Source organism: Tupaia chinensis, unplaced genomic scaffold, assembly GCF_000334495.1.
Source record: "Tupaia chinensis unplaced genomic scaffold, TupChi_1.0 Scaffold143951_1, whole genome shotgun sequence".
Lineage (NCBI taxonomy): Eukaryota > Metazoa > Chordata > Mammalia > Scandentia > Tupaiidae > Tupaia > Tupaia belangeri.
The window spans coordinates 1-12,716 of NW_006203802.1; the positions used below are offsets into that span (position 1 = coordinate 1).

General features: G+C 36.8%; 1 protein-coding gene across 1 annotated transcript in view; it reads left to right on the top strand.

Moving 5' to 3' along the window:
- Window positions 1-1,409: 1,409 nt before the first annotated feature.
- Window positions 1,410-12,716, top strand: part of LOC102481117 (collagen alpha-1(XXVIII) chain) — a gene marked incomplete at its 5' end in the record, with an annotated part of 182,282 nt that continues 170,975 nt past the window's right edge. Inside the window, 4 exons of the mRNA XM_006165543.3 lie at window positions 1,410-1,628; window positions 4,613-4,657; window positions 7,847-7,891; window positions 9,176-9,229. Coding sequence (XP_006165605.1) covers window positions 1,410-1,628; window positions 4,613-4,657; window positions 7,847-7,891; window positions 9,176-9,229 — 363 coding nt within the window. The remainder of the gene's footprint in view (window positions 1,629-4,612; window positions 4,658-7,846; window positions 7,892-9,175; window positions 9,230-12,716) is intronic.

Sequence of the window (12,716 nt, forward strand, 5' to 3'; positions counted from 1 at the left end):
ATTCACTAGATAAGTTCTCACTTGGAAAATACAAGCTATCAGAGCACAGTGACACTGAACCATCCACATTCAAACCAGAATTTACCAGGAACTGCAACATCAGAAACAAGAGACTGGGAACAGAGATAATCTGTTCATAGTATTCTGAAGCACTTGCTCTTTAAAACTCTGTAATTGTGGCCATTCCACAGGGATTAATGAGTCCACCAAAAAAAGAAAATGCCTTTGCAGAGGCAAATAGTACGAGTACAATATTTTCATTGATGGAAATCTGCCCCCAAAACAAATGCTGTTTCTCAGGATCCTATAGCTAACAAATCTGTCTGGACAAATGGAATGTGAATTCTGGCCAGAAGAATTTTAAGTGTATTTATGGTATTTTTCTGTTTTATATTTCGGTGGTTGACTCATTTTATTCCCATCCAACGTTATTAATTTAATTACTTTCTAATTGACTTTTCAAGAGTTATTTTGTATTTGCATTCAGAAATAAATGTTCAGCTTGTTCTCAGTTTTTCCTGGGTCAGTTTGACTCATAAGATGATGTGAAGTGAGAGCAGATTACTGTTGAATAGAGGCACAGTGCCACCTCCTCTTTTTTTGTTCCTGATGCCTCCAAGAGCCCAGGCAGCACCCTAGGCAGAAGTGTCAGGTTAATGGAAAGTAACTTGCATTCCATGACACTGTGCCTGGTTCAGCTATGGGGGAACATGAACTTGGGAGTGTTACAGACTCCCAAGCTTGTGGTCATGGGCAAGTCCTTTAACTTCTCTTAATACTTCCTTATTTATGATTGATGATATATAGATATCACCAGATTACTGCATAAAGTTTGTGGGAAATGTAGTTAAAGTTTACTTTAGTGGAAAAAGTGAAAATTCATTTATAGTTTTTTCTATTATACATTTCCCATTAATTTTTTTTTTTTTTGGAGAAGTTTTTGCTATAGGGAATGTGCGTTTGCCAGACAGACAGACAGAGAGAGAGACAGAGAGATAGAAAGCGAGAAATCACCCCCCAGGGGGATGGCCACGCCACAATCCCTTCTCCTCCACTCTCCCCTCGGGATCTTGGGCACGCACGCAAACGCGCCTGGCGTGAGTTTTAAGCAACCGGGTCTGGGCCTCGCACTGCGGTCGACTACGTGGAAATTCAGTGACATAGCCATTATGCTAACTGCTGGTCCCCTCCCCCCATTTCCCTCCCCCCATTAATTTTTTGAAGACTTTTTCTCTAGACTCACACATGCACCCATATTCATCTTACAAAGCTGTTGTAGGGATTAGTAATGATATAAAGACTCTGGCATGGTGGGTAGAGTTGTGATTTCCTTCCTTAGAACAGTGCCACTCAAAGTTTGGCCTGCAGGCTGGCTGTCAGTCTGCTAACTGTTGTTATTCTGCAATTAGATAAAGCTTGCACCAGGATATAAATCCTCTATATTACTAAATACACTGTTCAGTGCAGCTGACATTTATTTTTCATGGCAAGCCTTCCTCGATGAAGGAGGCATTGCACGGATTTGCATCTCCAATGGTGCAATTTCCTTATGGCATTGTGTGGTGGCACATGGCCTAGAACAGCACATACATAAGAAAGCAGCAGCAGAAACAGACCTCGGAGCGAGGGCATTGGATTAGGATCATTGGCTGAGGACATTTATGTAACTCATTTAACCTTTCCAATTGGGTTTCCTTATCTTAAAAATAAGAATTGATTTTTGGCTCAAATTAACTGTACTCACACACAGGTACACACATATGTGGCATAGTGGTTAAGGAATTAGACTCCCACATGGCTGACTACGGTTCAAACCCTGACCCGGAGGCTTGAACTTTAAGCCAGGCATGTATGCAAGATATGAAGGGAAAAAGTGGAGAACGGATGCAACATGGCCATCCCCCCTGGGGGATAATTTCTCATTTCTGTCTCTCTATATCTCTCTGTCTCTCCAGTGAGTGCACATGCCCTGTAGCAAAAATCTCTCTCTCTCTCTCAAAAAAAAAAATGTCTGCTAGGTGGATTAGTATTCAGAGGTCTCAGTTCTCTTTCTACTTGAGCAAATAACTTAACCTTTATTTTAAAAATATTTAATTTTATATAAAAACATTTTAACTGAAAATTCAGATTGTATATATTTGTTATATCCAACATGAGGTTTTGAAACATGTACATTGTGAAAGGGTTAAATTGAGCGATAATAATTAACATTAACATTAATAAAGAACATTAATTACTTTTTTGAATATGTATTATCTTATATGTTTTATCTTTAATCTATACTCTTAGTGGTTTCCAAGAATATATGACATTATCATTAATTATAGTCACCATACAATAAATCTCTGGAAGTTATTGCTTCTATCCAACTGAAATTTTGTGCCCTTTGACTAACATCTCCCCATCTCCTTCCTGACATCTCTGTAACACCACTCTACTCTCTACTATTATGAATTTAACTTTCTAATAATCCACATGTAACTGAAATCATACAGAATTTGTCTGTCAGTGACTGGCTTATTTTGTTTAATATAAGTCCTGTATGTTCATCCATGTTATCACAAATGACAGTTACCTTTTTTTAAAAGCTTCTTAAAAATTTATTTGCTTTTTATAAACAAAATCTTTCTGTGCTATGATCCTCTTGCCTCAGTCTCCTGAGTAGCTTAGACTATAGGTACATGCTACCATGCCCCACTTTTAGGGTAGGCCAGGAATCTAGCCAGGTTAACCTTTGTGTTCTACCATGCCAGGACCAGGATTTCCTTCTTAGAGGCTGAATAGTATTCCACTGTGTATATATATACCATATTTTCTTAATCTTTTTGAATTATAAATTTTCAGCCTGTAAAATACGATTAATAATATCTATTGCAGAGATAATGGCAGATTAACTGAGATAATGTCTATAAATATCATTGGGACCAGCAGTTGGCATAATGGCTATGTTGCTGGACTCCCATGTAGTCGACCACGGTTCGAGTCCTAGACCCGGCGGCTTAAACTCATGGTGGGTGCGTGTGTGTGCGTGCCCAAGATCTCGAGAAGAGAATGGAGGAGAAGGGATTGCAGCGTGGCCATCCCCCCTGGGGGGTGATATCTCACTTTCTGTCTCTCTGTCTCTCTCTGTCTTTCTGGTGAGCACACATGCCCTTTAGCAAAAACCTCTCCATATACATACATACATATATATATATATATGTTATATATATATAAAATAAATAAATTATTTTTTTTAATTGCCAGAGGATGCCTGCAATCACTGGAGAGAGAAAGGGAGAGAGAAAGCACTTCCAGTGGAGTGTGGTCATGCTGCAATCCTTTTTCTTCTATTTCTATACCCCACTGGAGTTTGGGGCATGCACACATATGTGCCTGACATGCTTTTCAAGCTGTCGGGACTGGGATTTCAACTGTGTCAGCCATGTGGCTCTGGGTGTACCACTACGCTATATGGCTTTTCCATCATTTATATATTCTAAATAATAATTTAAGTGTTATTTTCTTCTTCAGTAATAGCCTAGGAAAGACAGAACAGTAGAGTGTGATCATGGGAAAATACATAGTACATTTGCCACCTTGCCCCCTCTCACAGTAGACCTTACTAACCCATCATGTCACCACTTCCTGCCAACTCATGAAAATTTCATCATAGAACCTTTTTCTCTCAGTTCTCTAACCTAGGCAAACACTGCTAAATCATCTAGGTTGGTAATCAGGCTGCTGGAGTATGGTGTTATGGAAAAAGCAGGGACTCTGGGGAGGCTTGGGTAAGATTTCCAGCCAACTCTAAAAGTTGGGCATGGTGGTATGTACCTATGGTTCCAACAGCTAGGGGGACTGAGTCAGGAGGATTGAGACATAGTGAAATCCTGCCTCTCTCTCTCTCTTTATATCTTTTTTTTTTCCCTTAAGAGAGAGATTTTTGCTATAAAGTGCATGTGCTTGCTGGAGATAGACAGAAAGCGAGAAATCACCCCCCAGAGGGAACGACCATGCTGTAATCCCTTCTCCCTCTATTGTCCTCTTGAGATTCTGGGCATGGCCGGTGTGAGTTTTAAGCCACCGGGTCTGGGACTTGAACTATGGTTAACTATATAGGAGTCTAGTGATGTAACCATTAAGCCATCTGCTGATCTCTCTCTCTCTCTCTCTCTAAAGTAAGGATAGAGTTAGAGAAGTCCTGGAATCAGACCTTAATTCTTCTACTTACTAGCTATTGAGGGAAGTTATCTGGCTGAGTTCAAATTTTTATCAACTATAAAATAAGAGTTGTGAGACTAATTTTACTAAACTGTAATATGGATTAAATTAAATTACATACATAATACATGGTAGATGCTCACTTTCTATTCTGATTTCATCCATCTCTCTAAAATGGCAAACTTCAGTGCGTAGCATCCAGATTTAATACTGTTGAGCTAAGGATGACTCAGGGATAAATGTTTTCGGAGTTCAATGACATACAACCAAGGTGCTGAGGATAGATTGTGTAGACACCAACCAAGGGCATATGCCATAAGATTCTGCTGGGAATTTTACAAAAATCCTAACATTGAATGACTGAAAATATACTCTTACTTATTTTGTTCATTTATTTATTTATTTTTAGGGTGAACGTGGAGAATGTGGTAAACCAGGAATAAAAGGTGACAAAGTAAGGAACATGTTTTTAAAATGCTAACAATTGTGACTCCTTTTCAGCTGAGTTTCCTTAACAGGAAATTCTTGGAATGAAGGGTATGGATAGCACTACTAGAGTAGGAAAGTCAGTGGCTCAATTTTCACATCTGTAAAACACAAAGAAAGAGAAAACAAAGTGATTTCTAACCTGGTTAATGGAACCTCCAAATGCTTTTCTAATGGATAGTTAAGATTTCTTTTTGTGATACCCTAACCCTTGAGCCCAGGTCTACTGGATGTTTTGATGGAAAGAATAATTTAAAGGACAAAACCAATTCCTGTTTCAGTTGGATCAGACACAAATTGCTTTCCAGATGTAAACACTGAGAACAGACACTTTCCATAGTGGAGTGAGAAATTCTATGAAATAAGAACATGAAATTATTATAAGCAAAGTGGCAAAATTAGACTTAGGGATTGGAAATTTTGAAAATGCAGCAAGCCACAGACAATCAGGTAGGTATTTACCTTTAATTAAAAACTAAAAATAGTTAAAGTACTTAAAGTGGAAGTAATATTAATTATGTTAATGAGTTCTTTAATACACCAAAAATATATAGAGAATACATCTAAAACATAATGAGAAAGTTTCCAAAGAAAGTATAGACTAAAAATAAATAGTTTTGGGGGCTGGTAAATGGTATGGTGGTTAAGATGCTGGGCTCCCACATGGCTGACCACATGGTTTGAGTCCCGGACCTGGAGGCTTACTTTCTCCCTCTCCTCTCCCTCTCTGTCTCTCTCTGGTCAACATAAAAATGATAATAATAATAATGATAAATAAAATTAAAATTAAAAAAATAAAATAACTAGTTTTTATTATAGCTAAGAACTATGAACAGCATGCCACTAACATACTAAACTCTTTCAATATCTATATTATAATTGTGGGAGGGAGTAGGAGAGAAAAGAGACAGAAGGTTTTCTTTTATTTTGGAGAGGTTTTTGCTATAGGGCATGTGCAGTCGCCAGAAAGACAGAAAGAGACAGAGAGACAAAAAACGAGAAATCACTGCCTGTGGTGATGACCACACCACAATCCCTTCTACTCCATTCTCCTCTCGGGATCTTGGGCACACACGCACACGCGCCCAGCCTGCATTTAAGCTGCCAGGTCCGGGACTTGAACTGTGGTCAACTATGTAGAAGCCCAGAGACACAGCTGTTATACCAACTGCTGGTCCCGAGAGACAGAAGATTAAAGGAGGATGAAATAATGACACTGGCCCCTGGAACTAAATCATGGAGTTAAAGGTCTAGTGGATCTGCAAAATGTAGGCTTGGTAATTCTCTGGCAAAATGAAAACTGATATTGAATAAGCTCTTCCTGGAGGGTAATTGATAATGGAAGATGGACATGAGTACCTGGAAATACAAAAAAAAAAAAAGGATACAGAATAGAAATAAAGTCAAAACTATATTTAGGAAAACTTTATGAAATAAAAAAAAATGGTTGACAAGGAATTAATATATTCCACTGACTAGATACTAGCGATTGTTACATTTCCCATTATTTTCTGTGCCAAAAAGAAAGAAAAAACACTGGTAATTATAAATACAAGATGCAATTGATTGTAAGATGTATTCCACTGTTGGAGATGTAAAATAGTGAAAAAATATGTGTCACAGATTCAATGAAATATAATGTCTTTTTTCATGAACATTTATTTAAAAACACACAAGAAACATAAAGAGACACAAAAGAAAAGATAAATGTTAAAGTAATATAGTAATAATATTATAAAATATCAATGGCTAATAAATAAGGAAATATCCCAAAACACTAATAATTGATTAAAACATTATCATATTATTTTACTTATCAAATTAGTAAACACTGTGAACTAATATTCAGTGTTGGTGGGAATTCCGAAGTTGAAGATGCACTCTCTCGTTCTCAGTGAGAATGGACAACATAAAAGCTTATAGAGAATGTTTCTTTCTCCCTTTTATCTTTAAAGACAAAGGACCGAGAGAGCCTTAAATGTGATTATAGTCCCTACTTCTAGGAAGCTATCCTTAAGAAAGACTCAGGTATTGGACAAGATTTATAGATATAGATGCTCATAATAATATTAGTGAAAATATAAATACTTAAATGTTAAAACTAGGAAAATGAGTAAAGTAAATAATGATAGATTTCTATTTTTTGAATCTTATTCTGTTCCCGGAGAGATTTTTTAAAAATTATTTATTTAATTTTATGAACGGAGAGATTTTTAAAAAATTATTTATTTAATTTTATTTGTTATTATTATCTAAATTTATTATAGTGTTTGTGTGCAAGAGAGAGAGAAATTAAGAAAGCAAGTCACCAGGTCTGGGACTTGAACTGTGGTTGACCATGTGGGAGTCCAAAACCTGAGCTACCACATCACCTGTTGGCCCCTATGGAGAGTTTTTAATGACATGGAAAATATTTTTGATACATTATAAAGCCAAATTGGAAGAACACAAAATTGGATATATACTTATATCAAGTTATTTCAAGAAAAATCTATTGGGACTTAACTAGATGAAAATATGCCTAAAATGTTAAACACATTGGCATCTGTGTGATTTAAAAAAATTATTTCTTTACCTTTTAAAATAATTATCAAAGCAACTCTATGATCAACAGAATATACTTTGGTAAGCAAAAAAAGTGGAAGTCTTGGAAAAGAAATAAAACTATATTATATTCCCATAAAAGTCAATGTTAAAGGGTTTTCTAGTTATGGAACATACTGAAGTGTTTTCTGTTAGACATGTTGAATATCAACAATGTTTTGCCAAGTCCCATGTCTTCAAGGTGGGCAAAAGAGTGATCTAGATATAGAAACTCACTAAATTATTAAATTAACTGGCATTGTCTTGGTGGAAGGAAACAATATTCCACCAAGTTTACAGACTTCTAAGGAGTCTCCCTTAAGTTGAATTCCTTTACTTTGATCAAAATGTCAATATATAGGCCAAGAACTGTCTTCTAAAATTGTATGTTTATGGTGTTTATTTACTAAAGGAAAGTTTGAACCCCAGTTGACTTCTTTATTAGGCTCATTTTAATTTGTTGCTTTGATGGTTGGATAACTGGGGAAAACTATTACCCCTTCTCTACCTCTTAAAATCACTGTATTGTGAAGGTAAATATTTAGAGCAATTTGTCATTACTTTTAATTCACAGGGATTCCCAGGGCCATATGGACCAAAGGGACCCAGAGGACTTCAGGTAAGAAGGCTAAAACTAAATCTAGGTCTGGATTGGAATCACTTGGGAAGCTTTTAAAAATCCATTTTTCCCACTTGCATCTTTTACCAATTAAATCAGAATGGGAACTAGATCTAGGCATCAATAGTTTTAAAGATTCCCAGATGACTTTAATGTGTGACAAAGTTTGGGAACCACTTCCCTAGTGTTTAGAGTTACTAGCTCAAGGTCCATAAAGGGAGGCACTAGCATGCAAGTCTTAGTGAGTAGCTAAAGGGATGAAGTTAAAAAATTAGAATCTGAAAAGACAGGAAAAATAAAAGTAAAAGCAGATGTAACTGTTTTTGCATTGCTACTACAAGATGATGGAAGAGCTTTGCATTTTATCTAAGTTACAGAATTTGTGTTGCTGCATCACTACCAATCATTAATGCTCAATAATATAAAATGATTTTTTTTTTCCAAAGGGTGTATGTGGTTGCCAGAGAGACAGAAAGAGATGAAAAGAGAGAGAAAGAACCCCAGAATGGAAAGTGGTCATGCTGCAATCCTTTCTCTATTTCTCCATTCTTTCAGGATTTGGGGCACACATGCACATGTGCCCTGAATGTTTTCCAAGCCTCAGGGTTCAAACTGCAGTTGGTCATGTAGCATCTGGCTTCCTTAACCAGTAGGGCATAGGACTGACCCATAAGATATTATTCTTTAAAGCATTTATTTAAGTTTAGATAAGTCCCATGGATTTCATTGAAAGTAATTTGAATCAGCCCCTATTATAACTTTAGAAGAGGCACACCCCTAAATTGGGCCTGATCCAAATTATTCTAGTATTGCATAAAGTCTACAGAGGATTATACTTATACACAAGGTTTTGTAGACAGCATCTAATTAATCATCAACTCCTTTGCTGTAGCCGGTAGTTATTAGGACAGGCCAGTAACTCTGGTTACAGTATGGCCTTTGAAAGCTCTCACTTTCGTTGTAGATACTTTTGATATTTTTTAAAAAAGTTGTTCAATAGACAAAATCTTTCTTAAAAAAAGAGGTCCAACACAGGAATAAGCTTGGAAATACGGGTTAAAAAATTAACACATTATTAATAACACATTTGCTCTGACCTTAAGTGTTATTTTAGAAGCTGATCAGCTTCTAAATTCATTTCACAGCTGAGTGTAATTTCAGCAGAGCTTTGCGTTCTCTAGCCTGACTTCGAAACTCTGGGATCTCTATAGAACCTTAAGAATGATTCATTTCTGGTTGACCTCTTGTACACATAACTAATTCTTGGTTTTCACCTTGGAGCAGGGCCTTAGTGGACCTCCAGGCGATCCAGGCCCAAAGGGATTTCAAGGCAATAAGGTAATCTTACCCACTGGTTAAAAATAGGCAGAATGCCTTTTCTCTGGTGTGCTATGGTAATGCATATTTTTATTAAGAAGAAGTGAATGGACACTGCTATGATTTGAATGTTGCCTCTAAAACTCACGCTGAAATTTAATTGCCATAGTGATGGTATTAAAAGATGGTACCTTAAAAAGAAATAGATGGTACCTTTAAGAGGCAATTAGATCATGAGACTCTGCCCTTACTTATGGATTAATGTTGTTATCCTGGGCTTGTTCCTAATAAAAAGGATCAATTTGGCTCCTTTTCTGCTTTGTTTGTGCACCTGCTTGCCCTTCTACTTTCCACCATGGGATGTTGCAGCTCAAAGGCCTCATCAAATGCTACCTCCATGCTCTTGGACTTCCAAGCCTCTTGAACCATGAGCCAAATAGTCTGTTCATTATAAATTACATGGTGTGGTATTCTATTCTAGCAGCAGAAAATGACTAAGACAGACTCTTTGGGGAGAGTTTGGAAATACAGAATAATGTGCAAATACATACACAGAATCAAATTCAAGTATATGCAGAAAATCAGCAGCATAGCTTTTTCACTTATTGTATTATTCAAGGGGGCATTATTAAATATAAGCCATTATCTTACTCCTGATCCTTAGTCATTCTATGGCTCACTAAAAACTGAAAAACAGTAACAAGTCACAATTCATATCATTCTCTTCCCCACGTGTCATGCCAACTGAATGTATAGTTTATAAGGGAAGACAATTTATAACTGTTATACCAACAGAAATCAAGTATATTTTATTGCAGGACAATCTCAACTGTCAGTACCATGTTTATAATGCCATTACGCAGGTAACCAAGCAAGACAGATAGAACCAAATGTATAGAACCAAAAGATGCTGATAAGAGGGATCTGTAAGAGACCTGTTATATGGCTGCTTTTGTAATGAGAATGGCCACTAATTTGCTAAATGCAAGCTTTTTTAGTTCCTTTTTAACTCTCCTCAGTGTTTAGTAAATTACACAGGTATACATTACCTATTAAATGGTGTTGACTTAGTGACTGGAGTTCTGTGAGTTGTGGCAGAAATAACAGAAGATGCTATCCCAGCTGACCCTAGATAAAGGCAATCTTTTAAGGATGATATTGAATTTAAGTTGTTGGGAGCATTTGGGTTACTTGAGTGCTCATTTTCCAGAGAGAGGAAAGGGAATGACAGATACACTATTTTTAATGAGATAATGACAGCGTGTGATTTCCCAGGCCACTTTTAATTAGCAAATTAAAATAGAATAGGCTTCTCCAAGGGATTGTGCTTAAGCTTCATCTGGGGAAACTGTCATTTCTAGTGCTTGCCTATGATTAATTCTCTCTGGAAGAAAGAAATGACCCTGAGGAATACTGAGTGGATGTTTTCAGAAAATTGCTTTGGCTATAGGTAGAAATCCTGTGGAAAGAATAAACAAAACAAACAAACAAACATATATATTTAGACATTCCACAAGTATTTCTAGAATTCTTTGGTTCCCTAAAATGATAATTTTTACATATCTATGAAAAGGAGGCTTAAAATCAGGAATCAGGACTGGTGTTTGCAACAGTGATAGAATTGAATCAAGGGACTTCAAAAAGTTTATGAAAGAATGAAATTAAAGTGTAAGTTAATTTTAGGAAAAAATACTTTTGAGGTGAATGCATAGTTTTATTTTCCAGAAATTCTTTGAAGAACTTTTGCAGAATGTGCAGACTACCAGGGATGTTTGAGATCACGCTGGCCCAATATTTTCATTTCAGAAATGAAAAATGAAAACCTGGGATCAAATCACTTTCCTGAAGCAGAGGGACAGCCATGTTCCTCTGGCTGTGTAGGGTATGGGGAGGTGCTGGAAAGAAGGCAGTGCAAGCATCTTTGGTGAAATTTCCTAAATATTTGGCCTGAGATATTTGCAATTTGAGTAGTAAGAAAATTGCATCTGTTTCTAGTGTACTCTGTCTGGGAGTATGGTCTGTGAGAAGGTGCATTTTTACTTAATTATAATATTTATCTGAAGGTGCAGGAAAAGAAGGAAGAGAATCACCTGGGGAAACAGAAAACAATGCGAATTAAAATGTAAAAACATTGTATCTCTTTTAAAGATTATCTTTAAAAAAATTTTATTTCTTTCATTCATGAGAATGAAAAGGAAAAAATGACAGCATCAGGCTCCCACTTAGCAATACCTTTCTAAGTCTTCTAGTCAGCCAGGACCATGCATGTGTGTACCCAGCATGGGCAGGTCAAATGCAGAAGTAAATCTGCAATTTTCATACGGATTCAGCATTGCTTTAGTGGTGTGTAAATATTGTACCATTAAGCTGGCCTTCAAATATTTTATCTCTTATGAGATAATGAAATAGAAATCTTTAGGCTTGTAACATTTACAGAGGTTCCATGAGAATTTCTAGATGAGAGTTGCCTGTATCTTTGAATTTATGAATGGTCTCTCTCATGGAATACAACCACTTTCTTTTGCCCTAGGGGTTGGATTTTCTTCATCACAGGATTTTTTCAGAAAAGGTGGCCAAAGAGCAAAAAGAAAAAAAATAGCATGTGCTAAATCAAGGAAAAATGTGCTTCTGGCTCAGTTTCAGGAATCATTTGTCATTAAAACTTTCCACATGTAAAGTAGCTTCTATTCTTTTCTGAATGCCCTTGTTGCCTTAGCAACAAAACAGATATTTCTCAGAATGAAGCCTTGGCTCAGAGGCCACCTCTCCCACCCATGAGGGTCATATAGTGGCATTCATAGGAACATCCCCACAATCTCTAACATCAATTAAAATTATAATCATGCAAGTGCCTCAGAAGCGAACTGAAAACATAACTCAGTAGAGATTTCTGGGGAAAGACTGAGCCCCTTAAAACCCAACACCACTGACTGACTCATATGGGGATGTGGTGGTCTAGGTTGCAATCTGTAGCTGACTGTAGAAACTGCCCTCTAATAACTAGGAAGAATGGATCAAGATTGGCAGGCCTTTCTAGTTGCAGAGAACAAGTTACCAAAATTAATTTTGAACAAATAAACACAGTGGGACACTGGGTGTGCCAAGTTCATATTAGATCATTTTTGCCATCTCTTGCTGTTTTTCTGAGGTTATTTCTGAAGGATATTTCCTTCTCAAGCTTCATGCAAATCTACTCTTTCCAAAACTGTCTCTGAGCTCCTGGCAGGAATGACTGCCAGGCATGCAGTGCAGTATGGGATAATTTGAAGTATTATAGCATTAGAGCTTCAGTGCTAGGGCCTAAAGAGTTCTAGACGATGTCCCTTATGTTTTCCCAAGGTAAAGTACCATGTAGTAGTCCTCAAATAATTTAAAAGAATACTGTGATATTCTTTTTTTTTTTGAGAGAGATTTTTGCTGTAGGATCCATGTGCTTGCTGGAGAGACAGTGAGTGAGAAAGTGAGAAATCACCTCCAAGGGTGGGATATCCACACCATAATTTCTTCT